A 25,600-nucleotide genomic window follows, 5' to 3' on the forward strand; every position below is an offset into this window, starting at 1 on the left:
TTTTGTATTGTTTTGTCCTTCTTATTTACATATTTTGGTAAATATCTAATCTAATCTAAGCACCCATTTAGGGAGCATTATCACTGACCCTGTGAAATACTTCACAAAGCCAGCTGACAAACTCGAGGTGTGGAATGACAAATTGGGTCATAAAGTTAAGCATAGAGGCTCTTTATTTCGTTTCAAACAAATGTGAGTTTTTATCAAAATTCTACAGAGCCCTAAAAGTCCAAAAAGGTAATATTTATAGCCTTCATGCTGGCGATAGCTGTGGCTGAAGGTTTTTGGGTTGTCTGCTTGTCGTTCTCATTCTTGTGAACACGTAGTTAATTTGAAGTTGGCACAAATGTCCGCTCTGAGTCATCAATGAACTGATTAGATTTTGGTGGTCAAAGGTCAAGGTCACTGTGACCTTGTCTTTCTCATTTTTGCGATTGCAATATATGAAGAAGGTCTTGAGGGATTTTATTTATTTTTTTCAAATTTGGCACAAACGTCCACTTGAACTCTGGTCAGAGGCAACTGTGACCTTATGTCATTCTCATTTGTGTGAGGGTAATAACTCAAGGTCAAAGGTCACAATTGCCACATCTGTCTCACTTGGACCCAAAGAAGAAGTGAATAGAATTTAGTAGTCAAAAGTCATTGTGACCTTTCCTCAGCCTCGTTTTCGTGATAACATTATCACAAAAAGGCTTTAAGTGAATTTCAAATTTGGCACAAACGTCCACCTGGACTAAGGAATGAACTGATGATGTTGATGATGATGTTTTTGACCATAACTCAAGAATTTATTGGCTAATTATGACAAAATTTCATTAAAATGTTTAGTATGATTAAATGAAGTGGTGACATTTTAAATCCAAAAGGTTAAAGGTCAAATCCATTGTGACATAATCTTGTTCGACATAAATTACTAATCTGGTCTGATATTGGATTGGTGGCATTAACCTTGGGTGTTCACCTTGAAACTTTGTTGATTGTATAGATAGTGCTGTCGGGGGGGGGAGGATAATTGCAACTTTACTGCCGTGCAGAGGCATACAAAAGCGAGGCGGTACTTCTGGTTTTATCTTGTGTACAAAAACAAACTTTTTGGCAATGTAGGGGCTCTGTGAACCTGAAAACTACCTGAGCATCTCATCAACATTTGATAAGATTTCCTCTAATATAGTGTGTATAATTTTGAACTTTTATCCCATATATAAAGTAAATAGAGCTTTCCTTTTGATACATTTCTATTCAGTGTATTTGAACAAATATGAGCTCAGAGTTTTGCACACAAATATCCAAATGGTATCAGAAAAAGGGAAAATCCTGGCTCACAAAGCTTCTCTTCTCTGTACTCTATACTTGCTTACATCAAAGGCCTGAACATAAGGGTTGTATAGTAATTCTAGCTGGCATGTAAATCATTAAGATAATATTACAGAATAAAATTGCATGCCATAGAGCATTTTTGCGTACTGTTTTGTTTGTCCCCCAACTCTGCTGCATGTGGTTTTGCATGTGTCATAAACTTCCGTATTGTTCCCCACTGCACCTGAACAAACGTGTATACACGCATACTGTAACACTCACAAAATATCAAAACTGTCTAAAATATAAACTTCAATCAATTTAAACTTTATTAATTCTGTGTTTGTTTGTTTTTTGTCTATTTCTTTGTATTATTTTGTATTGACATTTTACCTCTTGCATCTTGCATTATTTGTCCTCTGGTTTTAATTTTATTTTAACTTCACCCTAATTTCATCTTGCATGTGTTCAATAGGGCTGTTTCGTTTTCCTTTGTTGTATTGCCGTCTATGTATCCCATTTCTGCTTTACTTTGTTTGTCAAAGCACCTTGTAAATTCTGTTTTTAAAGTTGCTAAGTTTCTAACCGTAGTATAGTTAGTTTACAGCCTAATGTTAGCTTTTACTTCTGGCGATTGGTTTTTGCTTCAAAAATCCTGAAAGCTGAAAGTTGTGTTCATTTGTGAAGATTATCCTGCTGAAAAAAACATATCATTATCATTAATGTTTTTTTTTCCCACAGAGCTTATTTTCTGCAGTAATTCAAAATCCAATGGAAAAATCTCATGGGCTTTTTGTTGAGGGAACCGGGGCAAAGCTAACGTCTGCATCGGACAATCACCAAATGTCATCACTGCAGCACTCTCTGCTGGGTTTGGGGGGAAAAAAGACCAGCCCTCACAAGACAACTGTTTATCCTAAGGGGGAAAATGAATGTAAGTACCAAATGTCCATCAATATTTGTCAAGGTATTGACCCAAAACTACAAATGTGAACATCATGGTGGCACTAGAGGAAAAGTCAGGGTAATCACTAAAGTCAAAAGGATACATCCTCAGGGAACCATGAATATTTGCACACATTTCATCAAAATACCTCCAATATTCATTGAGATGTTTATATTAAAATCCACAAATGTTAACGTCCTGGAGGCAGCAGTTGGGATAGCATGTAACATGACACACTTGTCCAGGAAAATTGTGTCTGAATTATTTTTTTTTACCCAGCACCATATAGTCTCTGTAGACTTTGAAAGTCAAATTAGACCGACAGAATGGCCCTTTTTACTTTGCATGTCTATCTGCAGTAAACAGCTACTGACGAACACTGTAGACACTGGACACTGTAACTAACTGGAAACTGAATCATCTTTGTGCTTTTCACTTCCTGTTAAGCTGCTGAAAAAACACCTCTGTCAGTGTGCTGCTGTCATTTGGGAACACAGACGGGTTCCTCTGACATTGTGAGATGCTGCTGTAAGGGTTCACGGTTACACACTGAGGAAAACAGGTGAGCTTTTCCTGCTATATTGATTATCGATATACCTGTCACATGTGCCTGGAAAGCACATGAATTATGTGCCATAGCTGTGACACGGAAACATCTAATGGCATAAATCTCTGTCTCAGCAGGTTTAAAGTACTTTTCACTACTTTGTTTGCTAATTTTTGGGTCATTTCCTCTCTCGTTGCTAAATGCCTTCTTTCAATGTTTTTAGAAGACAGTTTACTCAGGTTTTTAAAGTGTCAACTGTTTTGTTTACAGACACACAAACCTGCACATATCAATAAGGGGTAGATTTGTCATTACTTAGTCTTAACGTAGAATAAGAGTACCTAAGGGAGCATTCCTACAACACTGGCTAACGTTACCTTCAAGTTACAATAATGTTTTAAAGAAAATATTTTAATCTGATGTTCAGAGAACAATTTAAGGATGTTCGTCATTCCAAGTAATGTTTCTGTTAAATGCCGACTCCGACATAACGTTTTAACTGCATCATTCTGAGGTTGTTTTGGTGATGTTCAGAGGTGACAGATCATAGATGGTCTTTTTATGAAACATTCCCACAATGTTTCCTGATAACAAAGGAAGAACATTGTCAAAGTAACATTCAGAGCGTGTTACTGAGAAACGTGATTACCGACCTGTTTTTATGACAATGTAATGTAATATGTTAATCAAAAAAAATGTTTTTTTAACATTTATTGATGTTCATAGAGAATGTTTCCCTTTACGAAGAATGTTCTGGAAACAAAAAGAAAACTTGCCGCTTAAAACGTTACTATAACATTGCATCAGTTATATTGTACCGCTCTCACAATGTTTTTAGAACCAAAAATTGCTAGCGGTGTATACAGTATATAGGCCTACGTTACATCATCAGTCAGTGAGCTCCCTGACTGTGGCCAATACAGATGTCTTGTTATGTTATGGATCATTTGCAGGAACAGGATGTGGGTCTTCATATTTCTTTATTTCGTGGGACTTAACATCTGTCAGGTGAGCCCTTATCATAACCCATCACATCTTAGAGGGACAGTTCAACCCTAAATCAAAAATACATGTGTTTCCTTTAACCTGTGGTGCTCTTTCTCAATCAAGACTGATACGTAGCACTACAAGTAAGAGATACAATATGTATTTTTGATTGTAGGGTTAATTGTCCCTTTAAAATACAAAATTCTAACACTGAATTGCATTAAATTGAATGTTTGTCTTCTGGATTTTGCAGGCTGTCAAAACAGGTAAAATGATTATGAGTTTCAAAATGAGCATAAAATTGATCTTAAAGACAAATTGTATGTGATATTTCAAAATGTACCTTATTTAAGTTGATGTCTGTTTGTTTTTTGCATGTTTCAGGAAATTCAACACAAATGTATTATGTCAAACTGACGATAGAGGAAAATGCAATCCAAAATGTAACCGAGATACTGAAACCTTTTGTGAGTGATACCAGCCTGAACGTTGACAGCCTTGAAATAACAACAGGTAAACATTTTTCTAATATTTCAATCACTGAGCACTGTGATTAATTTTAATTAGTAAAAAAAGATTGATCCCTGAGTTTAATTTTTTTTCTCTCTAATCAGTCTGTGAAAACGTCTCGGATGGCTCAAAGTGTCACTGCAAGTCTAACTTCACATGGAGTGATAAACTTTGTCAATCTGATCAGAAATGTTGTGGCAACGAAACATGCACCTTTGCCAGTAACTCAGCTCACATGTGTGTTTCAAGCAAGACAGGTATTTGGTGTTTTTATTTATTTATTTTAAACCTTTTACTTTTTGCATGTGCATATGTATGTGTACGTTTGTGTCATAAGCATACAAGAGTCTTTTTTTGAACCCACAGTTGCTATCAAAGGAATAATTCGTTTGCAAGACCTAAAGTATCATTCATGTCTGGGAGATAAAGACAGTGAGGAATTCAAGGACTGTAACGGAAAATTGTTACAGGAGGTAAAAACTAAAATTTCTGAAATATCAGCACATTACATTGTTAATTATCTGTATTAGATCAAGGATACTGTAATTCATTTAAGTTTTTTCATTCACAAATGGTAAACCAATGTGTTCAAAATTATATGAATGATTTTTTTTTTTCTTGCAGTTGAAAAAAGTGTACAGCACTTTGAAGGGATTTGACACCTTAAGAATTACTAAATACAAGTAAGTATTAAAAAGAAACCCCAAATCTGTCATTTTCCTGTTTTCAGTTTGTGACTGAAATCAGTATTATTTTTTTACTGAAGGGCTGGAAGCATCATCGCACATTTCGAATTCATCATTGCTGGCGAAGTCAAGCCACAAGATTTGATTGAAAAATCCGAACATCTGAATGCCAGTTTATCAGCAACTCTTAATTTGGAGACTAAAGGTAATTATATGTAACAGTGGGGTGGGGTGCACCCATTAGGATTCTTTGTATTCTTGGTTTTGGTTTTTCTTTAACATTTTCTATTTTCTATCACAGAAAAGCTTAATAAAACGATTATTGAAAAGAAAAGAAACCCAATAGGTTACAGATTACTAGTTACCCTGTCAATTTCAACTATTTTAATGACTGCAAAGTAATTTAAAGCATTACATTTGATCCCCGGTTCTCAGAGATAGATGTAAGGCACAGTGTCTACAAATAGAAAGTTAAAAATTATAGTAACTTACACAGGAGCTATTATCAAGTCAAGGACAGAGCTTAAGTAGCTTTTAGCCTATGCTGATTGGATGTGAAGGCATGTCAAAAAGGGCTCCCAGAGTTTATAGAATTTCTTCTCCGAGCCTCTAACTGCGAGTCGAATCTTTTCCAAGCTGAGGCACCTATAACATTTGAAAAGTAACTGTAACACTGCACACAATGCCAATATTGTTTCTGTTGACCGGATTGCATAATAAAGTTAAAGTTAAGGTACAGACTCACTGACAGACACACATCACACCTTCTGGATGAAGTTTGGATTCTGCACTGATTCAGCTCTTATGTTCCACAGGTGTTGTGGATTTAAAAATGCCGAAAAACCCTGTGTGTTACAACAAAAAGTCCACGCTGATATGCACATTAGAGGAGGACCTGAAAACTGCACCAGTGTGGAAGCTGAAGAATGTTGTTGGTGAAACATTTGAGATATTTAATGGCACAGAGTCAAAGGTGCAATCTACAACCCGTGACACCACTGTGACACTGGAGAACCTATCACAACGCTGGGCAGGTATGGTTGTTTCAGCTGCTGTACATTTTACATATTGGTCCCGACACACAGTGAGTGTGTAAATGAGTAATCGGAGGAGGAAAGTCAGTAAGTGAATCTGCTCAAGTACTGTATGTAACCCTTTGAAATCTGGAGCAATATTGTTTTTCTTGTGCTGTAAACAGCGACTTGCTTAGAAGTGTTCCACAAATTGCAAGAAATAAGAAGATTTATAAAATAATTTTTAAAATGTCTAGGGATAATTTAAAAAAAAACAAGGGAGAAACTACATTTTTAGTTATTATATATACATATTAAAGATAATGTTATGAAGTCATTTAAAATTTTAGGTACCCTTTCCGCATAACACCTTGTTTTTTAAATGGTCTTTTTTTCCTTTTCTTGTTTTTTGTTTCATACTAATTTCCAAGTACATTTTTTTTGCTAGTTTCTTGGTCATTTCTTTTTTAATTGCTCATTGCTTTCTTACAATGTTTTTGAAAAGAAATGATGCCAATTTGCTCCAGTCTCAGAGGGAAAAACTGTGGGGAAAATAGACCACATATTTTGACGAGAACAAAAGAACGTGTGGAATAAAGAAAATTATACATTTTACGTGTAACAGAGTATTTTAAGGTGTGGTATTATTAAACAAAGGTAGTAAGTAGTTGGTGAACATAGAGAAGGACTTTGCAGCTAAACAACCAGATATTTCCCTCATTCGTGAGGTGGATAGAAACACGATGCTAATGTTGCTCAGTATTTGATGGATGTGAAAAGTAATTTGCTACCAAGTTTTCCACATCAACCTAAAGATCCAGCGCAGAGTATTTAGGGGCATCTATTGGCAAAAATAGAGTATAATATTCATAATGGTTTTCATTAGATAACCACCTGAAATTAAAAATCATTGTTCTTTTGTTACATTAAAGTGAGCTGTTTAAATCCACTTACTGAGCAAAGACTGTAGATCTATATAAAGATGGACGAGGTGTCCCCACTTACCCTGCTATGTTTAAGTGAAGCCAAAATATCTGGCATGCAGCCGCAGCCATCTTGCACTAGTGATGTCATTCGGAGCCAGAGTCTGTGCAGGGGCGTTCCCACCAAAACACCTGTCCAACAAATCCCCTTTTTGAAGAATTGAATAACTCATTAAAATCAAACTTATCATGAAAACAAACACTTAAGTAAACATCAGGGTGATGGGAACTACCTTAAACGACAGAAACCATCTTTGGGAAAACTTATTTGGCATGTACTTTGAGGCCACCAGGAGGCGATCAAGAAGTTTAAGCTTCAGTTTTGGGGAGCTGTCCAAGTACCCAGGAAGTGCGCCAGGCTCTGATGCAAATTTTATATAGTGGCCAAAATTGGAATTACATCGTCCGGGTCGGTCATGTGATGCCCACAGGCCCAGAAAGAGTTTCCCCATTGACTTGCATTGGGAAAGAGACATTTGTAAATCAATAAATTATTTTTTCACTCGGCTGTGCTCAGCCGCAGTAAGTCTTCAGTGCACATGCCTTATGGGCTAGTATGTCTGGGTATTTTATACCTTTTTTTTTACTTCATGCAGCTCTCATAGGAATGAACAAGGCCCAGCCTCCATGGCTGTATCCAGATTCTTAATACATCCATGGAGCTATCATGTCGTCCATCTTTACATACAATCTATGATACAGAGCAGGTTCTCTTTCATGGAGTCCATCTTGTTGTTCTACAGTAGTCATAATGTTTAAAAAAAACTAAACACTGGCTCTAGATGGGGCCATATGCACTTTGCCTTTTTGCATCGACCCTCTGGTCATCCCACACTCCTGGCGCTCAGGAGAAGTTTCAACCACTAGATGGCACTGAATCTTCCACACTGGACCTTTAATGGGTGATAACACCTTCTAATAACTTGTCTTAATGTTTTTCTCAGGGAATTACACATGTGCCTATCATCAGATGTCAGATTTTTACACCATAACTCATCAAGCCAGCGCTGTATTGGACATATCCCTCCTGCCAAGCATTGAAATCACCACTGATCCACCATTTCCACGCTGCACTAAAAGTTCAGATTTACTGAATATAAGAGTCCAGTGTGAGATAGAGCGCAGCCATGAAAATTATATTGTGTCATGGAACAAAAAAAACGTCTTGGGAGAGATACAACCTGCTAGTGAGTACATTATCCTGTGTTCTGTTTGTTTTTCCTATTCATTTCAACGAATCCTTGTGCAAACTGAAAATGCATGATGTGTGAATGTGATCCTTGCAGGTCCTTCTGAGAAAAATGGAAAAACTGAAGTTCATGCAGTTTATACAATCCTCAAATGTAACGAACGAACGAAAATACCACAAGTAAATTGCACTTTTACAAACAGGTGCAATGAAAGCAGAACTGCATCAACTGATATCAATATCATATACGGTATGTTTAAGTATTTGATAAAAAATTGTCTTAAAACAGTGACTTGGTCTGATGTTACATCCATATTTTACAATGCATTATTTTACATTTTTACTAGGTTTCCCAGTTTCTTAATTTCATGCACTATTTATTACCTTCAAATAATCCCGCAATGTAATGAAAAATATAGTGTCCATAGGGTTGGGTATTGTTTGGGTTTATTCCAATACTGGTGCTTAAACTGTACTTTTAAAACAATACTGGTGCCTAAGCTAATACTTACAAAAAAAATAAAACTGTTAATGACAATAAACGACATCTTTTTTTAAATTGCAAATGCAGATTTAAACATGAAAGTATTTCAGCATACTGAACAGTTTAAAGTATACTTAAAACTATTGATTTGGATAAATTCAAAGCATTTAATAATTCATCTAATAAATAAAATTATAAAGAAAGAAAAATCACCAAAATTCTTAAAAGAAATAAAATCACAGAAATAATTGAAAAATCACCAAAGATTTCAAGAGGGGGAAAAAAAATCACCAAAATATTTCAACAGAAAAAAAAATGCACAAAGATTTTAGCAATCACAAAAAATCTTCAAGGAAAAAAACTGCTAATAACTGTAAACAAAAATAATAAATTCTAAAGAAAGCATGCCCTCTAAATGAATGGCCATTTTCTCTCTCTCTCTCTCTACTCAAACAGTCAAACAACAAAATGAGGCACCGAAATTTGTGTTATCATTTGATCTGGCAGGTATCAGTCATATAGGAACCGGTGCCATGTTGGCACAGACTTTGGGTACCCAACCCTACCTATATTATTTTTATCTGAAAATCCCACAACAATGCTTCGCTCTTGATAAACTACATTACCTACCTATATGTACTATACACACGCTATACCATGACAAAACAATGAAATATGTAAAATAGAGATAGAAGAGACTAGCATGATATTCAGTAGCCCTTTCCCCACTTCCACCCACTTTACTTTTGGCCACTTTCTTCAGTGCGCACCCATCTTTGAACTGTTTGCATTGATCTAAACTACACATGTATAGTTTGGTGACTGCATCCTGCACAGCCGTCATGCTAATGCATTGATAAAATCTGTAAATCCGTCTACAGACAGACAATAACATGAACACAATGTAAGATACTTAAAACCACTTCTGTGGTTTTTCCAGCTACACTAAGTGGCACCATATTTTGCCATGAAGTCTCACACACACACACACACACACACACACACACACACACACACACACACAGTAAAGATAACGCTGGAAGTTGTAACATTGTAGCAGCCGGCAAAAACAACAATATAGGCTGGTAGTAATACAGTATTATAGTGATATAAGAAATAGAACACAGTATAAAATAAGTAATACTGTTAGATATATGAATAATGAATCTAGCTTTAATTTTTCTTCTTCAAAACAGAAAATGATCGGTTCTGTGAGGCTGACGGTGATTGGAAAGAAACCAAAGCTGGATTCACTGCAGTGTTGAAATGCAAGGACTCGGCTGGAAAAGAACAAAGGCTCTGCAACAACGGGTAATGCTACAACTAATTATCATTTTTATTAGCAAATAATCTGCTGATCCCCCCCACACACACTTAATACATGAAGTGTTTTGTCTATATATTGTGAGAAAATTGTGAAAAATGCATATAAGAATTGCTTGTTCAGTACTGTATTTAATTTCCTATCACAGAAGAATGAGATAACTTATGATGTGAGGATCTGGAACCAATGAGTTTAAGATTTTTTAATTCATTTATTTTTTGCTTAAATGTGACTTATTCAATTACTTATACAACTGCTCAATCATTTCAGCTCTACAGTGGGGGATTGGAAACCCAAGATTTCACGGTGTGTGAACCAGAGATTGGACCAAGTGCTGCAGAAAGCACAGGTAAGCCTAACTTAGATAACTGATGGTTATAAAACAAGATCTCCAGTATGTGATAGGAATGTGAGTCATACCAAACTTAGAAGCTGAATATAAAAAATTATAAAATAGCCTACTGTGTGAAAGCTTTTATCTACTGTTATCTACTGTCTACTGAGTACTACATAATAATATAGAGAGGATTATCAATTACTTTTCATGCCTTTACAGCAGTTTTTGAAATAAAATATTTAGCGGCAGAAAACTTTTACATTTTGACGCCCATTAATCATTGCTGTTGTTACAGACTGCAGACACCGGACTTGGCTCACTAAATGAAAATGCTGCAAAAGTGTTTGTCCTCCTTGACAACGTCACAGCTGAACCACACAACATCAACAGTTTCTCAAATATTAATGCATCTGTTCAAGTACTCTCCAGTATGAGTCAAAAGCAAATAAGCATAAATGTTTCGACAAGGAATGTAAGTTTTACAGTGTTTGTTTACTGATTCCAATTATTCCTTTTCAACCGAAATAGAGGCAAAAAACTTTCAGTTTTCATTTAAAGCAGCAACCCTTATGATTTTCATGAATTCAAACTAACATGGAACTAAAATGTTTCAATATAAAACACTCACACCCTAAATGTGCATGCTATTGTTTGTATTGACACGATTTAAATCATAATGTTTTATAGAAAATGCATGTGTTTAGGAAGGATACAACTGGATCATACTGTACCAGTTGTGTGAGAGTTTTGATATAGTTTTGGGGTTGTTAAAAATGGTCTCCATTTACCTCAAATCACCTTTTTTCATGACCCGCAGGGTGTAATTGATAGACAAATGGTCATTTTGCAGCAAAATATTCCTTTAATAAAAATAGAAGAGTTATATAAAAATTCATCTCCCATAGAGATGTCATGAAAGGTTAAAGTTCTTTTTAATCTATGGGGATCAACTCGCTTATCGAGCCTCAGGTGGCAATTTAAGGAACTGCAGATGGCAACAACTTTGTTTAGCTTTTTTCCCCATCTTTTGAAGATGCTGGGTGATTCATTTGTTACTATGGTAACCACGGGTGTCTTCAGATTAACCAGGACTGAAATCTTAAGGGTTACAATTTAGGGCTGTCAATTATGACTACTTTGTGTCAATATCCAGTGAAAAATACACTATATGGACTTATGTATTGGGCTTTTATGACATCCCATTCTAAATTTATAGGTGTTAATATGAAGTTGGTCCCCCCTTTGCAGCTATAACAGCTTCCACTGCATGACTAGGTGGTTATTTTATACACCTGTGGCAATGGGACTGAATGAAACACCTGAATTCAGTGATTAAGAGGTGTGGCCCAATACTGTGTTCACATAGTGCAAGTCAAATAGATGTATTTTCCATCACCAGGAGGAAAAATTTTGCTTGACTTTGAGCTAACATGTTGTATTTGACCCAACTGCAATTAAAACAAGCTTCTTTGTTTGTTTTTTCAGGACTTTTTGCAGTCATCCAGCAATTTGTTGGATAGCTCTCTTAACGACTCATGGATATTAAAGACTGATGAAGACAATACTTCAGTGGCTGAGACATTCCTGAATTCTGTCGAGACCTTGATTGAAATGTCAAACTTAACAAATGCCCCTAAAAAGAAAAACATTGAGGTAGACTCATTCAACTGCAAACAGAGCTCAGAATGTAAAAACACAGTGTTTGATGTTAGCGTCAGTCTTGATAGTCCCGACCATGGCACTGTGAAAACAGCTGGGTTTAAAGAGCTAGGGAAGTATTTATCCAGAAATGATACGGCCTACGAGCCTAACAGCATTGTTGTGTCAACAACTGCTGAAAAACAATTGGATTCAGTTACGATTAATATCAACTTTAAGTTGCTCAAACCGAGGAATCGCGATGTCATCATAAAGTGTGTCGCCTGGAACAACAACACCCATGACTGGTCTGAAGATGGATGCAAATGGATGGGTCCTTCTAATGAGGGTCTTTGCATTTGCGAACATTTGTCCTCATTTGCCATCCTAATGTCGAGGTATCAGTTGACGATCCCCTGGATAGAGGAGGTGACCTACATTGGACTGTCTGTATCAATTGTTTCTCTCATTATCAGCCTCGGGGTAGAGCTGGCCGTCTGGAACGCTGTAGTTAAAACAGATAATTTATATCTACGCCATACTGCCCATGTAAACATCTCTCTTTGTTTGCTAGTTGCAGACTCCTTTTTTATAGCATCCTCTGGACCCAATATTTCGGAATTGTGGTGTAAGGTCTCTGTCCTGTTGAAGCATTTCTGTTACCTGTCCATGTTTTTTTGGATGTTTTGTCTGAGCAGCATGCTTCTTCACCAGTCAGTTTTTTTGTTCCATAAGTTGAGCAAGAAAGTCTACCTGAAGTTCTCCATAGCAATGGGCTATGTGTGTCCTTTGCTGATAGTTGTTGTCACGTTCCTTACCTATAAGGCTGGAGCAGATGGCGAGTATTTCTCTAAAGACACGTGTTGGCTGATTTATTCTGGATTTATGAAAGGGTCCATCCATACATTTGTTGTACCAGTTGCTGTGATTGTCCTCTTCAATGTATTCTCCATGGCGGTTGTAATCTTCAAGCTTTTGGACCATGCTGCTCATACAGAAAAATTGAATGAATATGACAGAAGAGCTGCTGTAACAGTCTTGAGATCGGTTATCCTTCTGACTCCGATCTTTGGGGTGACTTGGGCTTTTGGCTTCGCCGTGATGCTTCTTGACCTCACAGCTGGAATCCTGGTCTTCGTAGTCAATTATGTCTTTACCTTGCTGAACTCATTCCAGGTATTGTCGGTAAGATCTTTAAGTAAACCTTTGGCCCAGTAAAATTATTCCTTGTCTACTAACCACCTCATCATTTTCTTTGCAGGGTTTTTTCATTTTGTTAACCACATGCCTGGGGGACAAACTGGTAAGGTTGTTTTATTTCTTAAAAGAAAATGCTGACAAAATGATAATGCATCTTGTGTTTTTGGATCAATTATGCTATTTGGTACATTTGGTTTTTGGTACAGTGTTATTTCAGTGGTAGAAATAATTATAATATTTAAAAGCAAAAGAATGAAAGAGGGGAAGCATTTTACTTGAATCACCATTCTTCAGATAAATCAACCAAACATCTGTAGTCTTTCAAGCCTCCTACAGACTGTGTGATTTTAGCAATTATATAAGTTTAATGCAGCAACACAGAAAATGTGGGCACAGTCGTGGCTGAGGAAAAAAGGCCAACTTAGCATGCCAATTTTGCAGTGAGAGCTTGATGTATATATTAGCATCCACTAGCATTTAGCAGTGTCATTTCATGCTGCATTTCTACTGGTTGGTTTGTAGACGTAGGCTGTAACAGCAGCTATTTCGAACCTCTCTCACTGCGCAATGTAGGACCACCATTTTAGAACCACGACCAAAGATATCGCCACATTTCTTTCACATTGGTCATCGTTCGTCTGGGACAGCCCAGCTTTACACAGCCTGTTCAGGGCAGGCGTATTGTGCTGTTGTGCCACCACGCTGTCAGAAGTTAACTATTAAAAAAAGTTTTGTTTTTTTTTTAAGAAGTCAAATGTTTAATTACAGCAAAAACCAGAAACAAGGTAGTATAGCATCATTTACAAAAGTTTTAATCTAATTTTGACAGACCCGTGAAGCACTGCGGAATCGTCTGAGGAAAAAGGTAAATGTGCAACAACTGGGTTTACTCATGTAAATCAATACAGTGACTATTAATTTTACACATCCTTCTCTTCTGCTCTCCAGGCTCCAGCATCAACTACTGACAGCACCACAAAGCTAGATTCAATTAGGAAGAAGTGAAAATTGTCTCAAAATAAGTACACTCTTCAACAGAAAACACACTGCGTTTTAAACATAAAACTGTAGATAATAGCTTCTTAAGTTACATTTATATTGTTATGTTTTGATTAATTACCTATGATAGAAGTCCAATGCATAATGTTTGTTCGATAGATAAATATTTCCAACCTGTATTTTTGTTTGTCGCTTAAGATTTATTTAGACTATAATGTGAAATTAAATGACATAATAATGTGATATTTTATTTTAACAATACTGTATATTACACATTTTTCTTTGTTATGTTTTGATTAATTACCTATGATAGAAGTCCAATGCATAATGTTTGTTTGATAGATAAATATTTCCAACCTGTATTTTTGTTTGTCGCTTTAGATTTATTTAGACTATAATGTGAAAGTAAATGACATAATAATGTGATATGTGATTTTAACAATACTGCATATTACACATTTTTAATTTTTAATTAAAGCACTGAAACACTGTAAATTCTTGTTCACACTTTTGTTGTGCAAAGGTGAGTATAAGCCTACGTCTGAATGTTGCCAGAGATCCTGTTTTCTTCATTTTCTTTTCCATGTTCTGCCCACTCCTCGTCTGTGTCATCCAATGAAATCCCTTTCTGGGCTGCCATCTTGCGGTAGGCCTGGCACTCAATTTCTGCTCTACAACATATAAAAAACAGGTAATTACTTATTTAACTAAATCATTTAAGATTATTGGGCTGTCTATTTGAAAGAACAACTCTGTATGTAGAAGAAAAATCTAATTAAAGTGTGACAGTGTGAGAGGAGTTAAGAATGAAATAACAGTAGTGGTAGAAGAGTTGTAAAAGCTGGGCTCCATTTCATACTTTTTAAGGAATCGAACGCAATCCTTGTGTCCGTATATTTCGGCTATTCGCACTGGTTTGTCTCCACAGCAGTCCTCTTTGTCTATAGGGGCATGCAGGGAGTGCAGCAGCCGCAGCACGGCCAGTCGGCCTGACTCTGCAGCAGAGTGGGCAGGGGTCCATCCATGCTCTGTCCTCAGACACGGCCTGGCCCCATGCTCGATGAGGATCCTGACTGTTTCTGTATGTCCTGTGGAAAAAGGCCCCACAGTGTGATCTGACACCTGCATTTAAGAACCTGGTGATTTAAAAAAAAATCCTGCCTTTTAAAAACAAATTCTTATTTATTGGTGCAAAGGAAATTCATATACCAAGAAAATGGAAGCAACAGAAGAAAAAGAAAACCCCACATACATTCAGTAATGCAACAACAGCACACACAAGGTTTATCCATTACTTATTATAAGAAACCCCTGGTGAAACCTTTTTTAAATTAATCTCTTTTAAATAAGTTTCAATTAGCTGGTCATTTTTGAATTTTGGGGTTTTTGCTTCCATAATGTGTCTTCTTTCAGACTACTGGAAAGGAAATGCCCAAAATGCATATTTAGGGCTTTTTTTAAGTTCAGTTTTCTGTTCTGGAAATGTATGTAAGTACATATTTAATTGGATAATGCCTCTGTTGCGTATTTAAAACTAAAATATCAGAAAACTTGATTACGGTCATCTAACTTGAACTGAATGGATAGAATTATTTGATTGGACGTCTCGAAGCCAATCACAGTGTCCCACATCATCTAAAGTGGACTGTAGTAGAGTAATGCCCTTTTTTCACAAGCATGGGTTGGATCGGATGGCCGTGTGGGCAAGGACGAAGCACAAGGCAGGTTTCAGTCTACTAACTGTATTGTTAAAAATACATAATTTGTGTTTAAACTGTGTTTAAAGTAAAGATGAAATGTAAGATTACAGGTCCAAAAATCATAAAGATTTATAGCTCTTACACAAGATTTTTTTAAAAAAATATCTGTATCTAAATATTGGAATGGACGTTGAATCTGAGTGTCACCAGAAAACTTTATAGGGCTAATATTGTCCTGATTTGACTTTCTAACAATACAATAAGCTTATAACACTTCTTATTGATTATTTTCAAGGAATATTCATCTCAGAGTAACCCTGTGAAACTTGGGTTGACATCAGTTTTCTTGTGCTGTCTTCAGATGCCTTTTACAAAAAAAAATTTGATCCTTTTAACCTAAGTAAATTGGTTTGATTTCTTTCTAAATCATAGGAAAATAAAGGCAATGACCAACTTGGCAAGAAATGTCCCACAAATTGCAAGAAATTAGTTAAAGTTGACAAAGAAAACGATCTGTAAATTAGTTTTATAAAAGGGGGGGTGGGGTGGAAAATGATCAAAAACTAGGGGAAAATGTCCATCAAAACCGTATGTATTATCATTGTACTTGTATATGTATAACTATATTACAGACCAGTTTGCTCGGGTTGCAAGGGGTTAGATAAAAAGGGTCTGTTGAGACCATTTATTGTCATTTTCAAAATTACACATAATAAAGTACCTTAATCAAAAGAAAAACAAACATTACGACATATATATTTTTGTTTGGAATAGGCTGGGAGCCAGGTTGCAAATTCTCATTAAAACTGACAACCTTCAGCAATTTCATGTCATCTCCTGTCTTGATTGACTTCTTTATTCCAAACATGCAAAATACAACAAATACAGCAGACTTTATATGTGCTAAAAAGAGAGTAGAAAGAAGTAGCCAATAAACTTATTTAATACTGCCCATTTAATAAAAAATTAAACCATTATCAAAAGCTCCACCAAAGTAAGGCCAGACAAGGCTTGTCATAGGCTTTATGTACTGGTGTACACATATACACCTTATATCTAAATATGCATAATCCTGATCATAGTATATAGGCTACACAACTTTATGTACACTGGTATACATAGACCCTTATTTATCTTATACGAAAAATATATTAAATTATTACACACACATTTATATTCATTAAATTATGTGTGTGTGTGTGTGTGTGTGTGTGTGTGTAATAATGTAATGAATTTTGACGTAGAAACAAACTGCCACTTCAATAAATCTTACAGTAAATCTTAGATAAGTTCCCAAATGAGTAAACCTTTGGCCCAGTAAAATTATTTCTTGTCTACTAACCACCTCATCATTTTCTTTGCAGGGTTTTTTCATTTTGTTAACCACATGCCTGGGGGACAAACTGGTAAGGTTGTTTTATTTCTGAAAAGAAAATGCTGACATAAATGATAATGCATCTTGTATTTCTGGATCAATTATGCTATTTTTGGTACAGTGTTATTTCAGTGGTAGAAATAATTATAATATTTAAAAGCAAAAGAATGAAAGAGGGGAAGCATTTTACTTGAATCAGCCATTCTTCAGATAAATCAACCAAACATCTGTAGTCTTTGTGGCCCCTTTCAAGCCTCCTACAGACTGTGTGATTTTAGCAATTTTATAAGTTTAATGCAGCAACACAGAAAATGTGGGCACAGTCGTGGCTGAGGAAAAAAGGCCAACTTAGCATGCCAAAGAGTTAAATATAAAAACTGTCAACTTTCAGAGCATTTTGCACATCTACTCTCGCGACCGTTACAGGAAGCAATGGCGACAGCGAAACTGTTACCTGCAGGTGTACCAGGAGAAATGACTCGGTAAATTTCCCCTGAAACGTAACTACCTTTAGCTGCTGCCCAGTGAAGAGGTGTCTTGTAGCTCCAGTCGATGTCTCTTTGGTTGGGATTACATTCATTTCGCCTCAGAATCTCTTCAACTCGATCAAAATCCCCCGCTGCCGCCGCCTGGTGCAACTCCGTCATTTCGTTACTGTGGTTGCCTAGCAACAGTTGTGCAACACAAGAGAGCCCGGGCTCATAAACATTAAATGCTGCCACCTCCTGTATGTACTATGAAACTACGGTGTTTGTCTTACAGGTACATGACAGAGACACTCAACAGGTTCAACTTAATGAGCCTATACTTTTTAAAAGTCATTTAATAACGCGGTGGAGGAATTACGTTAGTATTTAAAGTTTGTGACTAAAGAAGTCTAGCTAAGCTAACGTTAGCAAAACAAACATGGCGGTAAAAAAAAAACCCTGCCTCATCGCTAGGTTGTCTACAGGTAATAGACACTTAAATTCAATACTTTTAAGGACCCTTTTAGTATAATTTTAACCAAATTCGAGACACTTTTTTGTTTCATTCAAACATTGGAGGTAAGTGTAAAGGTAAGTAAGTTAGTATATGTGGTTCTGTCAGTGGTGTAATGTAATGAATGTAATGCTAATGTAATGTCATTAATGTTTTTAATGTTCCTAACATTTCTTATGACTGAATAATACAATTCAGACTTAACATCGTGAAGTAATACAATATCTGGAGTACTGCAATGATAATGAATCTGTTTTGTCTTTCTAACAGCTCAAAATGAACTATGTCTTGTCTAACAAATGTTTTTGTGTGCAAGTAAGACTCTTTGTGCCTGTAATCAGTGATGAAGATTACTTGCTTAAACAGATAAATAGGTCATTGGGGAAGACAAATATTCGTGCATATCTAGAAGAATCTTCAACAGAATTTATGAATACCTTTATGTGTTGCCAACAAGTGTTTAGCAATGACAAGTCATACTCCCGCCCACCTTTAAAATGGTTAACCACAGCCTTAGAATATGATAGAATTAATGATTTATCTACAGATTTGGTAGCATTTATCCGTAATGGAAATATTGCAAAAATGTTTAATTGCCCAACTTTAAAAACCTCTTTGTAGAGTCTTTTTTATATGTAAGGTGAAGGGTGTTTAAGTTTGGTACCATTGTGAATGCAAAGATTTCTTGATGACAACACCAGAACAGCAGAATTTGAGCTCCAGTATCAAAAACGTCACCATATTCATTAAATTATATAGGCAGTGTGACTGTAAATCTTAATACAGTTATGCTAAATAGCAAGATGTCTGCTATTCCCTGGCCATTTGTAAAGATTTGCATAGCCAATGGAATGCAAAACAGCCTATTCAAATACGTGTATAATTTTTGAATAGGCTGTGTGTGTATGTGTCCATGTGTATAATTCACTAAAAATTAAGCCCCTTATTCATCCATGCAAGCACTGTAAGTTTATTCACAAATTAATACAAGATATATTTCATTCAGTTAGTAAAATTTCTCACAAGATAAACATCTATATTCAGTTTACAAAAGATTGTTCTTTCACAACCAGGTTTCCCCATGTGCATTCATCTTGGCCAAGAGCTGAAAAAAAAAATTAAATCACATGTTAAAATTTTAAAAGTGCGTAAATGTCTAAACATAAATAATTCACCAATCCTTTTTTCGTTAGTTTTATCAGAACCCTCTGGACATTTATTAAATGCTTGTAGAGGACAAACTGGATGAGAAAAACAAGTCTTACCTTTCACTCTGTGGCTGTTTGATTACTTTAAACCGAACACTCCTCATAATCCTGGTCCACTGAAGACATAAGATCAAACAGCAATGAATAAGCTAGTGAATATGACATTCATTAAAAAAGCATAAAACTTTAAAAAATTATTTCATCAAGTCTACTAACCTGATCCCAAACTTTCAGCCAAGGCATGGCCTGTGTCCAGTCCTTTCCAGTATTTCATCATGTGTGTATTCACAATCACTCTGTTGCACTCAACATCCACAGCATACTGAGGAACTGCAATCTCTGAATGGTAGTCCATGCTGAACACTGTCACTTTGAGTCGTTTACCAACCAAAAAATTGTAGAAGTCCTCATATATTTTGTCATCCCAGGAGCCTTTGGACACATCAAATCCATTCAGAGAGCACAAAAAGGCCTGAGGGGCCATCTCAAGCAGACTTTGAGGCAGTGATCTCACATTCTTAATGTCAATGTTAGACTCATTCCCATAGTCAATAAACATGACATCGAATGCATCTTCAACTTTGCGAATGACTTGTGCTCGATACCACTGGTTATCATCGATAAACAAAGCAAGGCATGGGCTGCCAGGACCAAGAGTCTCTGAGAACATCATGTCTTCTTGTGCCTGTCCTGCTTCTTGAGCAAGCTCTAATACTTTGCTTAGCTTCTCTTTGTTGGCGTACTGACACCAGAAGAAATGGGGTTCCACGATACAAGACGCGTATGCCTCTGTTGCGTTTTGGGAAAAGTTTGGCCACTTGTACCTACAAGTATTCATATTTCCTTTGAAAACATTGAGATGTGGCATGTTGGACTCAGTTTGACCATCTTGGATTAAAGTTTCTGTTGGAGGGTGTTTTATCGAAACATGCTCTTTGGCAACTGACCTCCAATATTTCTGCATTTCTGTATTCACAACCACTCCCTCGCACTCAATTTCCACTGCATACTGAGGAACTGCAGCCTCTGAATGGTCGTCCATGTTGAACATTGTCAGTTTTAATCGTTTATTGATCAGAAGACTGTAGAAGTCATTGTACACTTTGTCATCCCAGGAGCCTTTGGACACATCAAATCCATTCAGGCAGCACAGAAAGGCCTGAGGAGCCTTCTCCAGCAGACTCTGAGGCAGTGATCTCACATTCTTAACGTCAACCTCAGACTCGTTCCCATAGTCAATGAACATGACATTGAATGCATCTTGAACTCTGTGAATTACTTGCGCTCGATACCACTGGTTGTCATCGGAAAACAGAGCAAGGCATGGTCTGCCAGGACCAAGAGTCTCTGAGAAAATCATGTCCTCTTGTGCCTGTCCAGCTTCTTGGGCAAGCCTCGTCACTTCAATGAGCTCCTCTGTGTTGGCATACTGACACCAGAAGAAATGGGGTTCTACAATACAAGAGGCATATACCTCTGTTGTGTTTTGAGAGATGTTTGGCCACTTGAATATGTTCACATTTCCCTTTGGGCAAGAAGGAGGGGAAAGTTGTCTGATTTCTGAATCCCTGTGGCCATCTTCTATTTCTCTCTCCACAAGAAGGACATCTGGAGCTGGTTTTCCTCCTTCACCTACAGTCTTTTCTTGTTCAATCTCTCGTACAGAGGCATTAGTTATAGATTGTGAATTCATCTCGTCTCTTGCATATGTTCCATTGCCACTGTGGACTTTATTTGTTTCTGTCATCTTTGTTAATGATGATACATTCTTAAGCCCTTGTGTTGAATAGTCCTCATTTAGTGCAGTGGCATTTTCTGAGCTGTCTAAGAGCTGCTGGTCAGTCTGCTGAAAGAGACCAGTTGTCTCATGTCGCATCATCTTTGATATCCTCTCTCTGACCGTGACATTTACATTCAGAGGTCCCTCAAACAGTTCAACAATTAGTTTCCCATTTTCCTCTTTTGCTACAACTGAAATAGTGAACTTTAGGCCAATAGCACAATCTGCAAACCACTGATTGACTTCCTGGGGCACTTCTGCAGGGACTTCGAACAGTCCAAGTGGAACAGCAAGCACCGGAGTAGTTCTGGCCATAGTTGCTTCAGTGGGTAAGGGGTAAATGTCTGATTCCCTCACTGCTAAGGTGTTACCATAGTCAACGAAGTGAACTTTAAGTTCTGGAGACATTTCTACTATTTGAGCTCTGTACCACTGGTTATCAGTGTACCTAGCAAGGCAAATGCTATTAAGTCCAATTGGTTTATCTGTGCACTGTGGCTGGCTAATTAGTTGATTAACATTTTCCATTACTTTGTCAAATAACTGAGAATTCCTTTCCAGTTGGCAGTAGAATTGGTTGACATTCTCTGAATTGGTTATCCACACTTTTTCTTTTCCATTCACCTCAATATTGTGTGTGGAGTAATTGTATACATCTGATTGGACCTGTGGAGGACTTTGAAAGAGAGCTTCAGCCTGTGCATGTTTGTGGGTCAGAAGCTCGCATGCACTGTCAGATGATGTTTCAGTATCTACCCCGTGAAGCAGCAGACCTTCTTCATGTGATGCTACTTTTTCAATGCATTTCCTTTCTTCACAAGCATTTTGCGACTCATAGGAGAAACCTGTTGAAAGATGCCCATTGTTCTTCATAAGGGAGTCTGGATGTTCCGAACTCTCTTTGTCATCAACTCCAGAGGTGGGTTCATCTCTCCTGCCATTCACTTCTAGGTTCTTGCTGCAAGACAAACTTTCCTCTGCTAAATCATGAGTATTAACGATGACTTTGCTCTGTAAACATTCATCTCTGAGAAATGACGAGGGACTGGATTCATTCAGGGCATTTCTTGAATCTCGTTCAGTCTGGGGGGATGAAAAAAGCTCTGCCATCTCTATAAAACATGTGTTTATGCAAACAGCATCATCTGCATAGAGAATGACATGATAGACATCTTTAGGTATGTTGTGGTGGGTAAACTTTGCCATGACTGTGTGCTTCAGGGGCAGTGATTTCAAATAATCAGTCTGGTCTGTAGTCCACCCTGTGCCATTATCTTTTACACCTTCAAGTGTGCAAGGATACGTTACAACTGGCATTCTCAGAAATTTTTCATGGAGAGGTCTGATGTCTCTAATTGGGACAAATTCCGTTTTTCCTTCATCCACATGCAGAACTTCAGCAGCGCCATCGCTAGTCATGGCTTGCTTTAGTAAGGAGCGATGCCATCTGCCATCCATCCCTTTAGCAGCACATGCATCCCCGCAGGTCAAAGGTCGTGTCTCTCCTAAATCTGAGCTCCCTTCATAGTGTTTCTTCATCTGTTCTGATAAAACCTTCAGTGCCTTGGAAAAAATCTGGAGCTTGCAAAATATGTTACATGGGTTAGTTGCCTCTGTCACGTCAACAGTTACAAACGTATCAGTTAATAGTTCTGGGTAAAAGTACTGGTCATGCTTCTCAAGTTGCTTCTCATTCAGATTCTGTTCCTGCGTTATGTTGTCAGCCTCAAGACATTTCTGTACAAGACATTTAAAATCATCAACTGGAATCTTCTTTGCAACTCCAAGCTGGCACATATGCTTGGAAACAACTGGTATGTCAAGAACAATGGTCCTGTCTGGCATCAGCACATGTTGAACCAGTCCCTTAAACTTCTTGCCAGGAAGAGACACCAAAAACTTTGTAGCTTTTTCAGGCCAGTTTTTCTCAGGGGAGAGGATATTTGCAACTATGCATGATTCAGTTTCAGGAGGAAGGAGAAAACTGTCGTTCTGGCCCCATGCTAAAGCTTCACTTGTGGTGCTATGAGGCTGCCCCTGATCAATAAGAAAAACATTGCAAGCTTCACTTTGAATGGATACAATCCGAGCTCTGTGCCATGTGTCACTAATACAAACCAGACAGAGGTCCCCTGGTTTTCCCTCTGATCCATAAAACTTCCTTTTAGGAGTCTGAATTTCCTCTCTCATCTTCTTGTAAACATGCTTCCTCCTATCATCCAGGTTAACCCATAATTCCACAAGACCATAAGTGTAGTTTAGGTTCACCCTTGTGATGAGGAAAGGCACCTCCGATCCTGGCGTTGGAAGGCCGGGAATTGAACACATTATGAAGGTCAGAAGTCAAATACAGCTGCAAATAGAAAAAATAAATGTGTCAATATTGGAGAAAAACAGGCATTTTTAACGAACAATTCACTTGCAAAATGACCATTTATATATAAACTACCCAACATATTTCACCTTGAAATCATGAAGATTTTTTTTTTTGCATGCCTCCACTGAACTGTTTTCATGCTTTAAAGTCATTGGGGACCAGGTAAACTGATGTTTTGATATACTTTTGCTAGTAATAACTGACTTTCTTATTGATAGTAATAATGAGTGTGCAACAGTGTGCTATTGGCAAGACAGCATGGAGGTATTAAAAAACATTTGTTTGTTTTTTATTTAAACTTTAACAAATTGATGACCTCCCAGTTTGAGCTATCAAAAAATGGTGAAAAATGTTGATCAGTTATCCAAAACCTAAGATGACTTGCTCAAATGTCCACAACCCCCAAAACAATTTTGTCAAGGAGGATTAAAAAAGACTGAAAATATTCATATTTAAGGAGCTGGAATAAGAGAATTTATGACATCTTTTGTTGAAAAATGACCTACACAGATTAATAGACTGCCAAATTAGTTGGCAATTAATTTAATAGTTGGCAAATGAAAGATTAGAGACCTTTATTTTACTTAAATATTGTCACTTCAATTTATCCAGTATATTTTAGAAATGTCAGGAGTAGATTTGGTGGAGTTTATAGTTTACTTTTTTCAGTAAGACTTTTGGACACACTTATTTGTAAGGAATTTTAGCACTTTTTCCATTTTTAAATAAATATTTGTAAAAATCTTTTTTTTTTGTCAGTAACTTCCATTGTAAAAATTAGTTTCATTCATATTCACAAATATCATTGCAAGGTCTGGTAATCATGAAAAGTTTGTATTTTAATTGTAGAGCGCTGGTTCCAAACCTGTGGGTCGCCAGGGCTTCATGTGGGGTTAATAAGGCCTTCTTTTAAGGGGTGTTAGGAAAGCTGACAAATAGGCCTTCTTTGTGTGTGTGTGTATATATATATCTCCGTTAAGTAATACTTAACGGTATAGTGTGTGTGTGTATATATATATATATATATATTATATATGTATATATACACACATAAACGCACACACATACACACACAAAGGAGGCCTATTTGTCACCATTTCATTGATTTCTCTGATGAAAATTAAATTATATATAAGTTTCACCATGCAAGATATAAAAATAAAAAAATGAACACCAAATTAATTGTTATTAATTTTGGAGTCAACCAAATTAAACACATTCACAAAATCCATCCAATGAAAATCTACTCTGTCCACTGAGGCTGTGGTCTTTGGTCACAGGTCTGTAATCCCTCTGATGGCCAAAAGCTGTTTTATTTCTATGCTAATTCTTAATGTTGGGGTAAGGATACGAAGTTATGAAACTGGGACAATGGCTGTTAACAGATGTGTTTATTTATTTAAATCACAAAAATGAATAAAAAGAAATGTCTTTGGCCCTAAAAGACGCTCATCTTCCCTCTAGTCTTAATCAAAGGTTATCGGGCATTCCTGAAATAATGCAACTAATCAGGAAAACATCATTGTCCGTGTTTAGCATGCTTATTAATGATAATATAAGTTATTTTGCGCTTGAATTTACACAAATTCTCCTAAACGTAGGGCGGCAGGTTTCCGTGATTCCTTTCGAGCTTTTCATCATTCACTTCCAGCTCCTCATGCAAAATCACTGGCAATAAAAATAACAATAAAAAACATAACATCCCACGATCCACACACACTTTACGTGGCTTTTCAAAGTGTGTTATAGATAAATATCTTTATGTTAAGCATTCGGCTCTGACACTCACACCATATTGCGGACATTATTATATACAAGTCGATTTTCCTCACCGTTTTTGGTGCAGGCATCTCATCATCATTGGAATTTAGCAGTAGGTAGAAGAGGCGGGCACTCAAATGGGTTATAAAGGCCTCTTCTTCTTTTTTGGTTTCAGTGGCAGACTACAAACAAATGTTAAAGGTGTGTGCCGCCACCTACTGTAGCCAATTGTTTTAAAATAAAACAAATGATTATTAATATTATTATTATTCTACA

General features: G+C 36.8%; 4 protein-coding genes across 5 annotated transcripts in view; 2 read left to right on the plus strand and 2 right to left on the minus strand.

The window, feature by feature from the left end:
* Nucleotides 1-2,734: 2,734 nt before the first annotated feature.
* On the plus strand, nucleotides 2,735-14,325 carry adgrf3a (adhesion G protein-coupled receptor F3a). 2 transcript variants are annotated; one of them, XM_042501292.1, is made up of 18 exons: nucleotides 2,735-2,807; nucleotides 3,746-3,800; nucleotides 4,033-4,045; nucleotides 4,164-4,292; nucleotides 4,394-4,546; nucleotides 4,656-4,762; nucleotides 4,914-4,972; nucleotides 5,056-5,180; nucleotides 5,791-6,009; nucleotides 7,916-8,158; nucleotides 8,258-8,410; nucleotides 9,841-9,955; nucleotides 10,239-10,317; nucleotides 10,601-10,777; nucleotides 11,791-13,119; nucleotides 13,205-13,246; nucleotides 13,973-14,008; nucleotides 14,092-14,325. In XM_042501292.1, the coding sequence occupies exons 2-18, from the start codon at nucleotides 3,753-3,755 to the stop codon at nucleotides 14,146-14,148; spliced, it is 3,084 nt and encodes a 1,027-aa protein (XP_042357226.1). In that variant the 5' UTR covers nucleotides 2,735-2,807; nucleotides 3,746-3,752; the 3' UTR covers nucleotides 14,149-14,325. The 2 variants fall into 2 exon arrangements, with proteins under 2 accessions (XP_042357226.1, XP_042357225.1); XM_042501291.1 differs by lacking the exon at nucleotides 2,735-2,807 and having other exon boundaries at nucleotides 3,447-3,800; nucleotides 14,092-14,324.
* A 137-nt stretch (nucleotides 14,326-14,462) lies between these two features.
* On the minus strand, nucleotides 14,463-17,864 carry LOC121953994 (ankyrin repeat domain-containing protein 66). The gene is made up of 3 exons (XM_042501294.1): nucleotides 17,726-17,864; nucleotides 15,002-15,230; nucleotides 14,463-14,813 (listed from the first exon to the last, which is right to left on the minus strand). The coding sequence occupies exons 1-3, from the start codon at nucleotides 17,862-17,864 to the stop codon at nucleotides 14,678-14,680; spliced, it is 504 nt and encodes a 167-aa protein (XP_042357228.1). The 3' UTR covers nucleotides 14,463-14,677.
* smc6 (structural maintenance of chromosomes 6) overlaps nucleotides 17,213-25,600 on the plus strand; it is a 28,526-nt gene continuing 20,138 nt past the window's right edge. Inside the window, exon 1 of the mRNA XM_042501289.1 lies at nucleotides 17,213-17,248. Within this exon, the coding sequence (XP_042357223.1) occupies nucleotides 17,230-17,248 (19 nt within the window). The 5' untranslated portion in view covers nucleotides 17,213-17,229. The remainder of the gene's footprint in view (nucleotides 17,249-25,600) is intronic.
* LOC121953990 (tudor domain-containing 6) lies at nucleotides 19,162-25,426 on the minus strand. The gene is made up of 4 exons (XM_042501288.1): nucleotides 25,396-25,426; nucleotides 19,623-23,539; nucleotides 19,464-19,522; nucleotides 19,162-19,303 (listed from the first exon to the last, which is right to left on the minus strand). Exons 2-3 carry the CDS (start codon nucleotides 23,512-23,514, stop codon nucleotides 19,491-19,493), a joined length of 3,924 nt encoding a protein of 1,307 aa, XP_042357222.1. The 5' UTR covers nucleotides 23,515-23,539; nucleotides 25,396-25,426; the 3' UTR covers nucleotides 19,162-19,303; nucleotides 19,464-19,490.

The sequence above is a fragment of the Plectropomus leopardus genome, chromosome 14 (assembly GCF_008729295.1).
Source record: "Plectropomus leopardus isolate mb chromosome 14, YSFRI_Pleo_2.0, whole genome shotgun sequence".
Lineage (NCBI taxonomy): Eukaryota > Metazoa > Chordata > Actinopteri > Perciformes > Serranidae > Plectropomus > Plectropomus leopardus.

Coding starts and splice junctions, on each gene's coding strand:
- adgrf3a (XM_042501291.1), top strand. CDS start 3,726: ATGTTATGGATCATTTGCAGGAACAGGATGTGGGTCTTCATATTTCTT. Junction 4,293..4,393: donor CAGCCTTGAAATAACAACAG/GTAAACATTTTT, acceptor CTCTCTAATCAG/TCTGTGAAAACGTCTCGGAT. Junction 13,120..13,204: donor CCTTGCTGAACTCATTCCAG/GTATTGTCGGTA, acceptor TTTTCTTTGCAG/GGTTTTTTCATTTTGTTAAC.
- LOC121953994 (XM_042501294.1), bottom strand. CDS start 17,864: ATGACGGAGTTGCACCAGGCGGCGGCAGCGGGGGATTTTGATCGAGTT. Junction 15,231..17,725: donor TCACTGGGCAGCAGCTAAAG/GTAGTTACGTTT, acceptor CTTTTTCCACAG/GACATACAGAAACAGTCAGG. Junction 14,814..15,001: donor TGCGTTCGATTCCTTAAAAA/GTATGAAATGGA, acceptor TATATGTTGTAG/AGCAGAAATTGAGTGCCAGG.
- LOC121953990 (XM_042501288.1), bottom strand. CDS start 23,514: ATGTGTTCAATTCCCGGCCTTCCAACGCCAGGATCGGAGGTGCCTTTC. Junction 19,523..19,622: donor GGCTGAAAGTTTGGGATCAG/GTTAGTAGACTT, acceptor TTATGTCTTCAG/TGGACCAGGATTATGAGGAG.